Source organism: Carcharodon carcharias, chromosome 9 (assembly GCF_017639515.1).
Source record: "Carcharodon carcharias isolate sCarCar2 chromosome 9, sCarCar2.pri, whole genome shotgun sequence".
Taxonomy (NCBI): domain Eukaryota; kingdom Metazoa; phylum Chordata; class Chondrichthyes; order Lamniformes; family Lamnidae; genus Carcharodon; species Carcharodon carcharias.
This window is the reverse complement of record NC_054475.1, coordinates 83,022,867-83,039,639: the sequence shown is the minus strand read 5'-3', so window position 1 is coordinate 83,039,639 and position 16,773 is coordinate 83,022,867. Positions and strand designations below refer to the sequence as shown.

Genomic DNA, 16,773 nt, shown 5'->3' with positions numbered 1-16,773 from the left:
CTTGTGGAGCCTGTAATTTTCCGGACTGTGCGCTTCCAATACGGGGGCAAAAATTAAGGCCTCTGTTTTACTTTGTTTTATACTGGAAATGGTTCCCCAGACTGTGTCCTGTATATTGGTTTATAATGGACACTTTCACATACTGGCCCAGATTTTCGTTTGGGCTCAGTAAAATCAGACCTGTGCACTTTTGTATCTCCTGGAATGCAGACCTAACCCATGTCCACTTTTGCCTGGGATTTTCATCTTTTCACAGAGGAGTCGGGTATAATAGTACATTTTGCAAGTGTGATGGAATATGTGCGGAGTGTGAGTGAAACTGGCCTGCCTTGGTTCTCCATCACAGCAGCCCAGTTCCCAACATCGTTTAAAGATCCCTTAAACTTATCCCTCAACCCTGTCCATCACCCCCCATCCACAGCCCATGTCACCCCTGTCCTCTCAGATTTCTCGTGACATCTCCATGCACCTCACACCCCTAGCCACACTCCATGCCGTCTCTATGCCCCTAAGTATCATCCATAGCCACTTCCCCAGTATGATCTATGTACAGCTCTCAGAAGCCATGCAATAACAATGGCAATTATTTTAAAATCATTGGGGGAAAAAAAACCTTCAACAACCTAATAAAACCCTGAATTCAAACACACATGATACTGGAAAAAAACTACTCGAGTGCAAAAAAAAATTGTAATCCTTGAAGTGCCTATTAGGTTTGTAAACAAACAAGAAACTAATCTCATAGTGACATTTGAAGGTATTGTTATGACCTGGTGAGATGGAGTAGAATGGCTCCCCTCTTTTTCCATTCTTCGTTTGACTACAGCAGGTTTAAGAATATACACTTGCCAATTCAGTGAGTGTTTAACAATTTAAATGCTGTGACTGTAGAAGACAACACACAGATAGGATTTCTTGTAAGTTTTGAGAAGAAAATAGAACGGTATTGTATTTAACACCCAATCTAAATAAATAATAAAAATGATCCAACTCTCTCACACACACGTGCATTCAAGGGCTCACACACGCGTACACATGCACACACAGACACACACACACACATATACACACACACGCGTGTGTGTTTGTGTGTGTGTGTGTGTGAATGTAAGTTATGAAGTCTGCGAATGTAGATTACAGTATGTGTATGTATGTATGTGTGTGTGTATGAGTGAACGAAGGTTACAAAGTGCAGGGAAAAATTAAGTAGTTTTAAAGTCCAGTAAAAGTCAGTGGTATACAGATCTGGTAAACTTGGATAATTTCAGAAGGCTTGGTGGTCTCTGGATTTTGCGTCAACACAATTTAAAGATATTGATGGATGAATTATCTTTTCTTCTGGAGACATCAGCTGCTGGATTGACTCCTAAAACACTGCTTGCAGCATGTGAATAGTCAAACAATAGGCAGGGCTCGAGCTTGCAAGCAAGGTGGAGAGAGAGAATATACCCACTCAGAATATACCTCACCTGTGCCTCTCCTTCTTCTGGAATCTGGCCTGGAGAAAAGCAGTTTCCTAAATACAAAAGAGACTAGTTCGCTCAACACCAAACCAGTTATCCAAACATGGTCATCATAAGTTAATTCCAGGTCTGTGGTTTAGACATGATTAGATTATGGCTGGGAAGAGTTCCTTTCACAGGCAGAGTCCATTGTCCTAAGTGGTTATGTCTAATCTAGTTGCATGCACAGGTTGTCTGGGTGTTTTGTGGATGGGTCAGGTGATGGGCCATTTACATTCCTCTAAGATGATAACCTCTGATGAGTTCTTCTAGTCACCCTGGCTCTGTTACAGTGGCTTTGGAATTAGCAGGGTACAGCAATGCTGATATTCATCCATCTTAGAATCTGTTGTTTTCACTCCGTTTTTACTGCACTGTCATACAGACTGTGTCCTGTACATTAGTTTATACTGCACTGCCAAACAGACTGTGTCCTGTACATTAGTTTATACTGCACTGCCAAACAGACTGTGTCCTGTACATTAGTTTATACTTCACTGTCACACAGATTGTGTCCTGTACATTAGTTTATACCGTAATGTTACACAAACTGCGTCCTGTACATTAGTTTATACTGCACGGTGAGACAGACTGTGTCCTGTACATTAGTTTACATAGTCCTGTCACACAGACTGTCAGACAGACTGCGTCCTGTACATTAGTTTATATGGCACAGTTAGACAGACTGTGTCCTGTACATTACATTATACTGTACTGTCAAACAGACAGCGTCCTGTACATTAGTTTATACGGCACAGTTAGACAGACTGTGTCTTGTACATTAGTTTATACAGTACCGTCAAATAGACTGCGTCCTGTACATTAGTTTACACAGCATAGTCAGACAGTGTCCTGTACATTAGTTTATACTGTACTGTCAAACACCTTAGTTTATACTGTACAGTCTCATAGACTGTGTCCTGTACAATAGTTTATACTGCACTGTCGCACAGATTGTGTCCTGTACATTTGTTTATACTGTACTGTCACACAGACTGTGTCCTGTATGTTAGCTTAAACAGGGACTGCTCCATAGACTGTGTTCTATTAATAGATACTGTCGACTATCACACAGACTGCTTCCGGTACATTAGTTTATAGTGGACTGTCACACAGATTGCGACCTGTACATTAGTTTCTACAGGGGCCTGTCCCACAGACTGAGTCCTATACATTAGTTTATACAGGGGACAGTTCCATAGATTGTGTCCTATTATTAAATACTGTGGATTGCCCCACAGACTGTGTCCAGAACATTAGTTTATACGGTACTGTCCCACAGACTGTGTCCTGTACATTTGTTTATAGAGTATTATCACACAGACTACGTCCTGTGCATTAGTTTATACTGCATGGTCACACAGACTGTGCCCTGTACATTAGTTTATGCTGCACTGTCACACAGACTGCATCCTGTACATTAGTTTATACTGTACTGTTACCAAGACTGTGTCCTGTACATTAGTTTATACTGTACTGTCACACAGATTGTGTCCTGTGCATTAAATATTTACTGTACTGTGCCATAGACTGTGTCCTGTACATTACTTTATACTGCATTGTCACACAGATTGTGTCCTGCACATTAGTTTATACTGTACTGTTCCACAGACTGTGTCATGTACATTAGTTTATACTGCATTGTCACACAGACTGTGCCCTGTACATTAGTTTATACTGTACTGTCACACAGACTGTGTCCTCTACGTTAGTTTAAACAGGGACTGCACCATAGACTGTGTCCTATTAATACATACTGTGGACTGCCACACAGACTGCATCCTGTACATTAGGTTGTACTGCAATGCCCCACAGTCCATGACCTGTACATTAGTTTCTAAAGGGGCCTGTCCCACAGACTATGTCCTGTGCATTAGTTTATATGGGGACAGTTCCTTAGATTGTGTCCTATTAGTAAATACTGTGGATTGTCCCACAGACTGCGTCCTGTGCATCAGTTTATACTGTACTGTCACATAGACTCTGTCCTGTGTATTAGTTGATATTGCACTGTCCCACAGGCTGTGTCCTGTACCTTAATTTATACTGCACTGTCACACAGACTGTGTCCTGTACATTAGTTTATACTGCACTGTCACACAGACTGTGTCCTGTACATTAGTTTATACAGTACTGTCACACAGACTGTGTCCTGTACGTTAATTTATACTGCACTGTCACACAGACTGTGTCCTGTACATTAATTTATACTGCACTGTCACACAGATTGTGTCCTGTACATTAGTTTATACTGTACTGTCACACAGATTGTGTCCTGTACATTAGTTTATACTGCACTGTCACAGACTGTGTCCTGTACATTAGTTTATACTGCACTGTCAAACAGACTGTGTCCTGTACATTAGTTTATACTGTACTGTCACACAGTCTGTGTCCTGTATTATCTCACTGAAGCAACACTTTTTTCCATCTGAATTTGGGCTGTCAGTGACACTGATTGTTCACTGTTATGTGGTCACAGGCTAGCACAGGCCTATCCTCTCGCAGCGTCCACTGCTGAACTTCTTTGCCGCACCTTCAGCGGAGCTCTTGGAAGGAGATTTTCTAGATTTTTTATTCTGTGTCATCCCTAACCCAGGAGTTACTCAGTTCCCCAATCCTGCTGCAGTGACATCTGGCAAACTCAGCATAAGTCAGTAATCAAATGTAGTTCTGAAATTCTTCATTTTTCATTGAGTTCTTTTACCAATGAACACTATATGAGCAACTAAGAAATATCACTAGAGGGATGATCTTCATAACTCAGTGAGCTCACTTGTAGAATATCATGGACCTCGTCCATTATTCATTATCTTTTCTCTGTACATGGCTCCATTTTTGTTCATTTGCTTTCCTTACACAGAGGACAAAATCATTCTAGACATACCATTTAACCCTCTGTGGCCTGTTCTTTTTCATAGTCAGGCTCTATTGGCTGTGTATCAAAATTTCCTCAGATTTGTCCTTTCATATTACCCCCTTCACATGAAATAAATGATTCTTGTATCCCAGGATTTCTATGATAAAGCTGAGTTGCTGCGATATGCACTCCTTTATCTCCCTGGCCTAGCCATTGCTGGCTGAATGTTGTGTACTTGCCTGCACAGAATGCATCATAACACAGAAATCGACATCTAACCCTGTGAATTTAATATGGTTTTATTTCTTTAATTATGAGTCGAACGAGGGTGACGATTAATCAAGGCTTTTTTTTCTCTCTCTCTTTCCTTGCAGTAAGGACTGCATTGTTTGCTCACCACACCCTGTTAGATTTTTTTCTCTTGCATCTCAAGACTATGTCTGGCTGCAGTCGGATGTGGCACACAGCCATAAACCATTACAGGCATTTCACTGAGCTATGCCGGGCTGATTCTCTTACTGCTGCAGCTGGTATGGCGTTTTATTTTGTTGTGACCTGACATTTTCATAAGCATATAAGCCACCTAACAGGAGGCTCAAAATGACTGGTGCCACCCAGCTGAATGTATAAACACGAACACACGCACACACATTCACACACACACACACACACACAGCATGTAGCCAGGGAGGGTTCCTTTTAAAACGTCCTACTGTACGTATCGTTAGTGCAGCAGAGGCAAGCACATCAGGGCTGAGGGATTTTTCTGTGCAGTGGGCATAGCAATGAACGTCTGCCAGAATGGATCAATATGAGACGGCCCTTCTCATTGGCCAGTCGCCCAAGCTTTAACTGCAACGCTGGTCCCAATTGGCTCTCCTCCTTACCATGTGCAGCTTTATGAAGGGAAATGGCCCTTTTTTTTAATCTCCAATGGCTGACTGCAAAATGCTGCACTGTTAGTGTCTGAACGTTTTATGGCATGTCGGTAGGACTGTTGTGGAAAAATCAAGGTTATGAAGGGGAGCTTATATATTTTCAGCCTGTTTTCCCTGACATTTTCTTTCTTTCCCCGCAGGTTGCTGAAAAGTGCCTTTTCTGAAGATTCTGCTGCTTGGATTTCTAACTCGGGCTTTTTTTTCCCTTTTGGCTTTGCTTAAAGCAGCTCTTGGAGACGACAAATCACCCATCCTTTTCGTTTCGCCGAACGCCCCAATTTTTTTCTCCCTGCCTTTTTCACGCTCAACAGCAAGTATTCCCTCTCTTCTTTCTTTTCTCATCACTCCATCTTCATCTTCCACTGTCTCACGATCAGTTAATGCGCGATCTAGGGAATAGAGAGAGAGAGAGAGAGAGAGATCTTCACCTCCCTCTCCCCAAGAGAAGTGAAGCTTAACTGTAAATTGAAGCACCGACAGCAACATATGCTACAAGAGAATTAATCAAAACCAGTTACTGGAGAGCACGGAATTCCATTGACAGGCTGCTGCTACCTTCAGATAACTTCTTCACTTGGCACAAAAGGCGATATATTTTTCTGCCAACGCACATCTAAAGGGGCTAACCCGTTAATCGATGCCCGCCTGTTTGTGTGATGAATTCTTTTTAATTTAAGATTGGCTCTTTGACCGATGTCATGTTTCTGCACAGCGATCTGACTAACTGAAAACCTAAGTGCTGAGAAGAAAAAAAGAAATATATTTTTTAACCAAAGGAACGACTTTATTTGTTAAGTTATAATTTTAACTTACTTTTATACACTTTTTTCTTAAACTGGTACTGTTCTTGGGGGGGTGGGACAGAATAAAAGTAAAGTGGGGGGGATTCGATTACCCACATATCCTTTCAATTTCCTAATATGGCTGTGAATGTTTCAATGATCCGTGACACAAAATGGCTGACATTGGAAGTGTGTCGGGAATTCCAGAGAGGGACTTGTTCCCGGTCCGATGCGGAATGCAAGTTTGCCCATCCTTCACGAAGTTGCCATGTTGAAAATGGCCGTGTCATTGCCTGCTTCGATTCATTGAAGGTAAGAACTTAATTGCCTAAATTTTTATCAATTCAGTCATTTCAATTTTATTGAAGATATACCGACCTGATGCCTTCTTGGATATTTGTACTTCTTTTCAAAAAGATGGAGTGTTGTTAAGGCTGATTTTGGCTCCAATGTGTTTCAGTTTGTTGTTTTACCCTTCCTCAATGCTGGCCAAATACAAAATGGGAGGTGGGAGGCTAGTGGGTGCATACTGGGGGAGTGAGTTTGAAGCATGGAAAAAAAACGTTTTTGAATGCCAAATATTTACATTTAGAGTTGTTGCATATTTTGCGCCAGTTGAGTTTAATAGCTGACCTAAAGACCTTTGAAGAAGTCAAAGGATCCGTCTTAAAGGGGCTCTATCTTCACAGAATCATTGGATGAGGTCAGAATAAGGTCTATTGAATATCATACTTCCCAAACACCAATTCTGCCACCGGCCCATTAGAGTGTGTAGCTTGTTCAGGTCTCCACCACCCTTTCTGGCAATGTAGTTCAATTGCTAATTACCCTCTGTGCAAAGATGCCTGCCCTAAATTTTCCCTTAACAACCCTGAACCTGCGCCTTTCCTTATATTGCTGCTTTAGTATATTAGATTTGCTTTGGAATATTGGCCTTAATTCAAGGGCACTGGAGTGAGAAAGTGATACATCATTTGTTTGGAACATTGGTCAGACCCCAGCTGAAGTACTGCATCTAGTTCTGGTCACCACAGTTCAGGAAGGCTAGATTGACCTTAGAGAGCATGCACCAGCAGAATAATACTGGGAATTAAAAGGTTGGATTTTGAGAGCCCATTTCTTAAGCATGGTTTGCATTCCCTTGAGTTTAGATGGTTGACGGGTGGGGGGGGCCGGGGGGTGGATCCAATTTAGTTACTTCAAATGATAAAAGGATTCAGTAGGATGGATGGAGAGAAACTATTTCCTCTGATGGGGGAATCCACTTAGGAAGCACATAGGAAGGGGAGTGGATTTCCACTCTGGAACATTCTTCCCCAAAAGGCTATGGATGCTGAGACAGTTGGAGCTTTCAATACTGAAATGATACATTTTTGTTCAGTCAGAAAAATAAAGAAAAAAGTTGCATTTCAGCAGCGTGTTTCATGACCTCAAAGCGCTTTACAGCCAATGAAGTGTTTTTTTTAATGTAATTACTGTTGCAATGCAGGAAATTTGGCAGCCAATTTACACACAGTAAAATCCCAGAAACAGCAATGAGATAATGACATGGTAAATGGAGGGATATAAAGCAAAAGTCGTCAATGGGATGCAGATCGGCCATGATCTAATTGAACTGCGAGCAGATTAGAGGGGCTGACCACCCTAATCTGCTCCTGTTACTGCAAGTTAACTTTCTCTGTCTTGCCACTTACCTTGAATGCCTCCAGACAGTCCCTTCTGCACTATCTCTTTTTGTGGTTAACAAGTTCCAGCTTGTAAAATGGCCCCTCACGTCCTTTCCCTCTGACGCAGGGAGGAACCCCTTTTCTCTTCTGGCTACTGCACAAAGGCCAGTCACACCACAACAACCAGTTCAGTTCCACATAACAGTGTTTTTTAAAATGGGTTTCTTATCACAAATAGCTCAAAGGACACAGCTTCCATCTTCTTACATCCCAACATGTAATGTTCTCAAACTAAAGAGGGGTTATCTTTAGGCCCAAAGAAAGGATTTAACACTGAGTTTTCACAAAGACAATACACTTTTTAAAGAACATTATGGACAGTTGGCATGGGAGAAAATATGTTAAGTTTGAGAAATGTTATACTGTCATGTTGGATTAAAACAACACAGAACCAAATGCTGCTTGGAATGATGTGGGAGCATGAAGGTCAAAAGTCTTCACTTTGAAAGCTTCAACTTAATTCGACTTCCTCTTTCCTCATTAATCATTGATTTTGTCAGTTCTTTTTGTCTTGCTTTGTCCTTTTTCTTAAGACGACTGTTTCCTTTTTACCTTTCGTATTACTCAGTGTTACCACCTTTCCCATGTTTGAATCTCTCCAAATCAGGTTTCCAATCCTATCACAGAAATGAAATAGTCCTTATTATAATCACAAATGGCATCCTGTGTGACTGTTATTATGGAAAATCATCCCTCCTCATTCTTGCCAACCTATCTGCAGCCTTTGATACAGTTCACCAGACTATCTTTATCCACTTTAGGCTCTCCTTTGTTTCCTATGCTTGGTTCTATTCTTATCTATCCAGTCGTAGCCAGAGAATAGGCTGGAATGGACTCACTTTCCACTCCCACCCTATTCCTACTGGAGTTCCTTGATCCTTTCCTGTTTCTTATCTACATGCTGCCCAAGGGCAACATTATCTGAAAACATGTAGAATTCCACATATGCTGACAACACCCAGCTCTACCTCACCACCTCTTGATCCCTTCAATGTTCCTGTGTTGCCACACAGCTTTTCTGACATCCAGGAGAAATTATCCCCAGCTAAACATTGAGAGGTCTAAAGCTATTCCTTTGACGTCCATCACAAACTCCAATCCCTAACTATCAACTTCATTCATCTCCCTGGCTGCTATCGGAAACTGAAGCAGACTGTTCGTAACCTTGCTGCCTCATTTGACCCCGAGTTGAGCTTCTGACCATATATCTCTCCATCACCAAGACAACCTACTTCCACTTCCATAAACGTCACCCATCTCTGTCCCTCCTCAGCCCATCTGAAGCTTAAACTCTCACCCATGCTTTTGTTACCACTAGACTCAACAATTTCAATGCTCTCTGCGCCAGTCCACCATCATCCCCCCCTCAATTAATTTGAGCTCATCCAAAACTCTGCGACTTATACCTAACTCACACCAAGTCCTGTTCACCCATCACCCTTATGTTCACTGACCTGCATTGGATCCCTTGTCTGACAACGCCGGCAATTTAAAATTCTCATCCTTGAGTTCATGACCTCATCCATCCTATCTTTGTAACCTGCTACAGACCTGCAGCTCTCTGAGATTTCTGTATTCCTCCAATCTTGGCCTCTTGTGCACCTTCCATTTCCTTCGACCATCTAAGACCTCAGCTCTGTAATTCTCCCCCTAAACCTCTCCACTTCTTTCCCCCTTTAAGATGCTCCTCAAAACCTATCTCTTTGACCAAGGTTTTGGCTATCTGTCCTAGTGCCTCCTTATTTGGCTCAGTAGCAGGTTATTTTTATATTTGACTATGTTCCTGCAAAGCACTTTGGGATGTTTTTCTTTGTTTAAGTTGCTTTAACTTTGCAAGTTGTTGTTGTTGTTGCTGACTTGAATGTGCCCCAATTTATGTCTGTAAAATTTGTGAATGAGAAAGTGCTTTTAAAGGACCATGTTCTTCTGGATGAACTGCATATGAATATTTGTACAGTGTCACACAATAGTTTGACTTCTGTATATTGATGTATAGTTGAGATGTTGCTAATAGCTTATCTTGAAGGATTCAAATGTCAACAAGTAGGCGCTTGTTCCACATGGACTGTAGCACACGGTCAAAGCATATTGTGGGGTTTTTTAATGACATTTTCTCTTACCAATTCAGACTTGTAGCTATAGTTGAGGAGGAACTGGCTTCAAGTTATTGGTTGATGATTAAATGATGGAATTGCAATCCAAACCTAGCATTTCCACTAGGGACGGAGTGAAGACCACTATAGCTGTTGATGAATTTTAGACAAATGGAAATGGGTTGTTTGTGCCAGGTATTTTGATGGTCGGTGCCAACTGATGTAGCTTGGAATGGAAATGTAGGTGGGTCCCAACTTACAACAGTTGTGTAAAGGCCAAAGGTCTGACATCGCAACAAATTTTAAAAATATATTTATTCTGGGCGTGTGGACTTCACTCATAATACCAGCATTAATTTTCCATCCTAATTGCCCTTGATAAGGTGGCAGTGAGCTGCCTTCTTGAACTGCTACAGTTCATGTGGTGTAGACACCCACAGTGCTGTGAGGGAGGAAGTTCCAGGATTTTGATCCAGCAACACTGAAGGAACGGCAATATATTTCCACATCAGGATGATATGTGGCTTGGAGGGGAACTTGCAGGTGGTGGTGTTCCCATGGGCCTGCTGGCCTTGTCCTTCTAGGTGGTAGAGGTCGCAGGACTGGAAGGTGCAGTCAAAGAGGCTTGACGAATTGCTGCAGGGCCTTTTGTAGATTGTACACACTGCGGCCACTGTGTATTGGTAGTGGAGGGAGTGAATGGATGTTTAAGTTTGTGTAAGGTGTCAATCAAGTGGGATACATTTTCCTGGGCGGTGTTGAACTTCCTGAGTGTTGTTGTAGCTCATTGATAATGCACATGATTTCAAACAATTAAACCCTCAAATACATTTCACCTTTAAATGTATCTAACATTTTTAAGTAGTCAAAAGATAGAATCTACATAAATCTGCGGTAAATGCACTTAAAGCGGCAAAGCAGGCAGCGTGACCAATCGAGTAAGAACATAGCAATTTTACACCTTAACCAATTCATCGATAAAATGAAGGTCAGTAAATGATTTATATTGCTTTGATAGTGTCCTCTTATCTACACTTTGCATTTCTACTTTCTACATTTAAAATACGGTTGGAATATGGAAAACGCTTAGGAATTCTAGATTATTTGCCTTGCAGTCTGTCAAACACTGCTTGCACATTGTTTGTTGTGTGGGATGAACTGGAAGCTGCCATTGAACACTGCATTGCAGTGAAGTCTGCTACACATTTTGAAAATGACCTATTTGTCCAATAGCTCAGCTTCTGTCTTTGTAGTTCATGGTTGGAAAAAAAAATCAGGCAAGAAATTTGTTTGAACTTGACTTTGACATAGGTTCAGATTTGGATGCCACTTAGATGGATCCTGGCACAACCTTGGCCCACCTGTTGTTATATTAGAGTCAAGTGCATTGGGATGGCTTCAGCTACAGATTTGGACAGGTGGAGTGTTCAAACTAGTGGTGATAGGGAAGGAAGTGCTTAAAGGGGAGCATCTAGTTTAGGGAGACAAAAATTCTAAAAGCTTTTGAAATGTTCAGGAGGCTGCCTAACCTATTAGTAACAAGACTGTGGAGAAGGTAAGGAGGGGATTAAAAAGTGCTGGGAAAAATTAAGAGAAAGGAAACCCAAGGTTCCTAAGAGAACATAAGAAATGCTAGATGAAAATAGACCAATGTTCACTTTTATAAAAACAAAAAAACTGCGGATGCTGGAAATCCAAAACAAAAACAGAATTACCTGGAAAAACTCAGCAGGTCTGGCAGCATCGGCGGAGAAGAAAAGAGTTGACGTTTCGAGTCCTCATGACCCTCTGTTTGCCTTCTACCATTCCTGGTAGTTGAATAATACAATAATAATAGAATTGTTGGCTAATCAATCCATCAGTTTGTCTGCACCACACCCAGATATGAGGTGAGGAAACTCCTCAGTAATGGAATGTTTTGGACCACAGGTTCAAAGTCACATGTTCCTCCTAAGCACACGATACCCACCACTTGTCTTGCCTCGAATTAATCTATCCCAAAACATATTTTTCAGAAAGAAACTTGATGTACAGAGTGTGTCGCTATGCAACAATCTCCCAATCCTCTGTTTGCTTGTTTCTGAAGGCAAGTTAATGCCACATGAGATGGTTGTGAGGAAGATGGCCCTCAGTGTCATTCCCTGGCTTCCTGAGAGGTCGACATTGCAGCATACCTGCAAAAAGACAAAGCCGTGCTTTAGGCCACAGCTGACCCTCACTGTCACTGGTTATGTCAGCCCCTTGCTTCAAGGTTTTAACAGATGTTCTTGCAGCTGATGAAAGAGATCTCTGCAGCCACCTCTCTATTGATCCAGATCACGTGAAGATCCATGTTCTTTTTTAACATTTTTTTATGGGATGTGGGTGTCACTGGCTAGGCCAGTATTTATTGCCCATTCCTTGAGAAGGTGGTGATGAGCTGCCTTCTTGAACTGCTGCAGTCCATGTGGTGTAGGTACACCCACAGTGCTGTTAGGAAGCGAGTTCCAGGATGTTGACACAGCGACAGTGAAGGAACGGCGATATATTTCGAAGTCAGGATTGTGTGTGGCTTGGAGGGGAACTTGCAGTGTTGGTGTTCCCATCTATCTGATGCCCTTGTCCTTCTAGGTGATGGAGGTTGAGGGTTTGAAAGGTACTGTCAAAGGAGACTTGGTGAATTGCTGCACTGCATCTACACACTGCTGACTCTGTGCGTGAGTGATGGAGGGAGTTAATGGATGGGATGCTGATCAAGGAGGTTGCTTTGTCCTGGATGGTGTTGAGCTTCTTGGATGTTGTTGGAGCACAGATGCAGCAGGACCTGTAATAATATTGGTGGCACCTTGGTGGGTGTGGCTAATTTTTTACACTGGTAGCTCACTCCTGGTAGACCTCAATTCACACAGTCCCCATGAGAGCACAATCTATTGTGACAGAAGAAGCTTTCAACAATACTGCCAGAATTTTATGTATGGCGTGCTGGCACGGGCCTGACACACCCGAGCGTAATATGATGGGTGATGACGTCATCGCGCACTCGTGTGATATTTCATTCAGTGGGTGCGCGCTGGAGTCAGCTGCGCGCCTGCTGATAATCGAAAGTCTTATTAAGGCCATTAACAAGGTAATTAACTTGAAATCTACACTGCCCGTAATGGTTGGTGGGCAGGCGAAAAGGCCAAGCGGCCTTTACATTTTGAAGGAAACCGTATGCCCAAGCAGGATGAGGTTTCCTAAAGATAATACAAATTAAATAAAAACTTTATTTTGAAATTAAAAACATGTCTCATCTCCTCCCCACTCCCGCACAGGTTGCGCTGAGAGCTGCTGCTTGCAATCCACGAAGGGCGGGCCTTCATTGGCCCACCCGTGTGAAATCACGGAGCGGAGCCGATCGCAGGCGGCAATTGGCTTCCCGACCACCCACTTCCGTCGAGCCCATCTGACGAGGGAAAATTTCTGGCCTGCATTTCTTCAGTTATTTGTGTATATTAGTGGTCCTGCTGGCCCTGTTATGTGCAGTTTAAGGCAGGCCTTACTATTCCATGCCCTCCATCTCTCAACCTGCCAAGTGATAGTTGACATGTCTTTCTTCACCAGTCCACTTTCCTTGTGCTTTATTGAGGTATAGCTCAGTGTTTTCTGATCCTCTAGCTCACTCATATCATTTTTGTTCACTTTGTCTGGCCGACATTTCTCACATGCCAATCAGCACCAAGTGTTTTTTATAGATGAAATGGGCCGCATAGTCATGTCCAGTATTAAAACAACTCCATTATCTTATATTGGCGTCAACACCAAGTAAACAGCTCAACTTGTGAGGCACTGCCAAGCTGTTAAAACACTTACTAGTAATGTGAAGCTCTTTAGACTGCCTGATCCTATTTGGGATACTGTGTTCAGTTCTGGGCACCACACCTCAGGAAAGATATATTGGCATTGGAGGAGATCTTCTTTTATTCTTTTATAACATGTGATTGTCGCTGACAAGGCCAGCACTTGTTGCTCATCCTTAATTGCCCTTGAGAAGGTGGTGGTGAGGTGCTTTCTCAAATTGCTGCAGTCCACGTAGTGTAGGTACACCCACAATGCTGTTAGGAAAGGATGCAGCTCAGATTCACCAGAATGATATCAACGCTAAAAAGGTTAAATTTTAAGGACAGGTAGCATAAAGCTGGCTTGTGTTCCCCTAGAGTTTAGAAGATTAAGAGGGTTGATCAGATGTAATCTTTCATAAGATATAGTTCGATAGTCTAGATACAGAGGCACTGGAGGACTTTTTAACCAGGCATTTGTAGGCCGGCTAGGCAAACAAAATTAGAGAAAGAAGCATCAGGCTGCTTGCCGATGTGTTCCTGCCTCCGGCTGTTTTTCCCAGGGGTTGGCTAAGTCCAATATCGGCAACCTGTCTGGCAGTGGCAGGATGCCAGCTGAGCAGATAATTAGGCAATTCAATGCAATCTTTCACCAACATTGCAATTTTCTCAGCATTGCCTGGATATCACGCTATGCTAGTACCTCCACGACTCAGAGGAGGTGGCTGCACAGTTAGAAGTTGGAGTGGAGTGAGAGTTCAAGGTTTCCTAAACTTTCACGGCAAAACATGGCAAGGCTGATATGATCCTCTGGCAGAGGCTTGCCATTGTGCGAGGAACTCTTGGAGCCTGATTTCTCCAATAGAGCTGGGAGTGATGCTTTGCCAGCTGTTCCCGTCAGACTGATTGTGCCTCCATTGCATCCCCTCCTGCTCCTGCTGCATTCCCCTTCACAGCACTCCCCCTGCGGACCCAGTAAAGGCTGCCGATTGCCTTCACAATGAGCCCTGCAGAATCAAGCTGCCCGCCTCCCCATGTGGCACGCCATCCCTAATTGGACAGTGATCCCAGATGTGGGTTCTTAATTGGGCACCTTCTGGACTATTGAACCGGAGGGCACACTGCTGCTGTAAACAAGGTTGGGACCTGAAATGGCGCTAGTTAGCTGAAAAGCTTATATATCTGGAAAATGCTGCCCCCTATTTCCTTTAGTGAGGCAATCAAAAAACAATGGTACACAATCTTAAATTTAGAGCTGGATCATTTAGGATTGAAATTGTCATATAAAGGGTTAATGTTAAATATGTCATCTACATCATCAGTGACATAAGGTCACAGGACAAAAGACCATGGTGCGAGATAGTCCTATGTAGAGGCTCATGCTGAATCTGTTTGTACATAGTATAATTTCTATAAAAGGAAGAGTTTGACAACAGCCTTGCCTCCAGCATTATCTGTAAGTCAAAATCATGAACACTCCCAACTAAGACCCACAGTGATGATAACAGGGAAATCAGGAAGCACTTCTTCACACAGAGTGTAGTAGAAATCTGAAACTTTCTCCCTGAATGGTTGTGGATGGTGGGACAGTTGGATTTTTGCTGGGGAAGGTAGCAGGGAATATGAAGCAAAGGCATGTGAATGGGGTTGAAGTTTTGATCAGCCATGATCAAATGGAAGATGGAACAGGCTCAATGGGCTGAATGGCCTCCTCCTGTCTCTGATATTCGTAAACTCATTGATCTGTTGATTTTAAGGTAAAATGAATGGAATTGCAGAATGCAATTCTATAAATCATGTGACATAAAGATGGAATTTAACTTAATCAGTCCACGGTGACCACTAATTCTAAAAATACAAATAGACAGAATTGCAGGAGGGGTTGGCCAAAATACTCAATTGAAACCTAGAGAATTCCAGGAAGTAAAAACAATGGAATGTGACTGATTCAGCCCTCAAGAGCATTTGACTTGTACTCTGTGGACCTGTCTCATGGTTTTATTAATTCTTGTTGTGGGTGGTAATAGCAGAATATTGCCCATTCTTAGTCACCCCAAAGGACGTTAAGATGAAAGCCACATTGTGTGGAGCTAGAGTCACATGTTGTTCTGACTAGGTATCAGGGTGGCAAGTTCCTTCCCCTGAAAGTCGTTGTTGAACTAGTTGGATTTTTTATGACAATCTGGCATCATTTCCTGATCTAAGCCAGATTTATCAAATTCAGTTTCACACCTTGCCATTGGTGGGATTTGAGCAAATAGTAATTGAGAAGTCCCTTTCAACTTGGCTGTCTTATATATAATAACTGGCAGAAGCTCAGGTAATTAAAGCAGAACTAACTGTTCAATTTCTTCATTTCCTCCATATGCTGTATGTAAAAGAAGGTCTTGTGTTAAAGGACCTTGTCATATCCCTGAGAAATATCTCAAATCAGTCCATACAAATTACAAGACAAAGTGCAGTCAGTCACTGTTATTATGTGTGCAAACATGCCAGCTAATATTTTGATTTAGTTATTGATTCTTTGCATGTGGGCATTAATTGCTCTTCACATTTGCCCTGCAAAAGGTGGTGGTCGGGCCTTCATCCTGAACTACAGGCCAGGATTTTTCTTATGGCGGGCGGGCTGGCCGGAGTGGGCGCGGAGCTGATCACAGCCCACGATCAGCTCCGCATCGCCATTTTACTGATTCCAATGTTTTTAAATTCCAAGATTTGTGTTTTAACTGAATTTAAATTTTTAAACTGCCATCATGCTATTTTAACTAATTTGCTCTATTATTGCTCCAGTAACATATCATTACACAACTGTTCCCTTGCATATAGAAAGATCCCACAAGAGCATTGAGAAGATGGCCACTTAATCTCTTTTTGATAGTGTTGGTTATGGGAAAAATAGCAGCTAGGACACCAGGAAGAGGAACTCTGTTCTGGATCTTTCATACCCACTTGAGACAGGTAGATGTACAGTCCCAGTTTAACATCTTATCTGAGAGATAACCCATCTGGTAGTGCAGCATACCTTCAGTATTGTGCTGGACAGTCAGGCAAGGCTATGGGCTCAAGTCCCTGGA

At 42.4% G+C, this 16,773-nt stretch overlaps 1 protein-coding gene across 5 annotated transcripts in view; it reads left to right on the top strand.

The window, feature by feature from the left end:
* The window catches only part of LOC121281860 (muscleblind-like protein 3), a 185,715-nt gene that overhangs the window by 35,087 nt on the left and 133,855 nt on the right, over positions 1-16,773 (top strand). For 4 of the 5 annotated variants that reach the window (XR_005943968.1, XM_041194942.1, XM_041194943.1 and 1 more), the window contains exon 2: positions 5,441-6,394. Coding sequence is in view for 4 of the 5 variants with exons in the window: in XM_041194942.1 (XP_041050876.1) it covers positions 6,221-6,394 (174 nt within the window). In the remaining variant the exon portion in view is untranslated. Of the gene's footprint in view, positions 1-5,280; positions 5,351-5,440; positions 6,395-16,773 lie in introns of those variants that run through there. The other variant, XM_041194941.1, reaches the window with a different exon arrangement.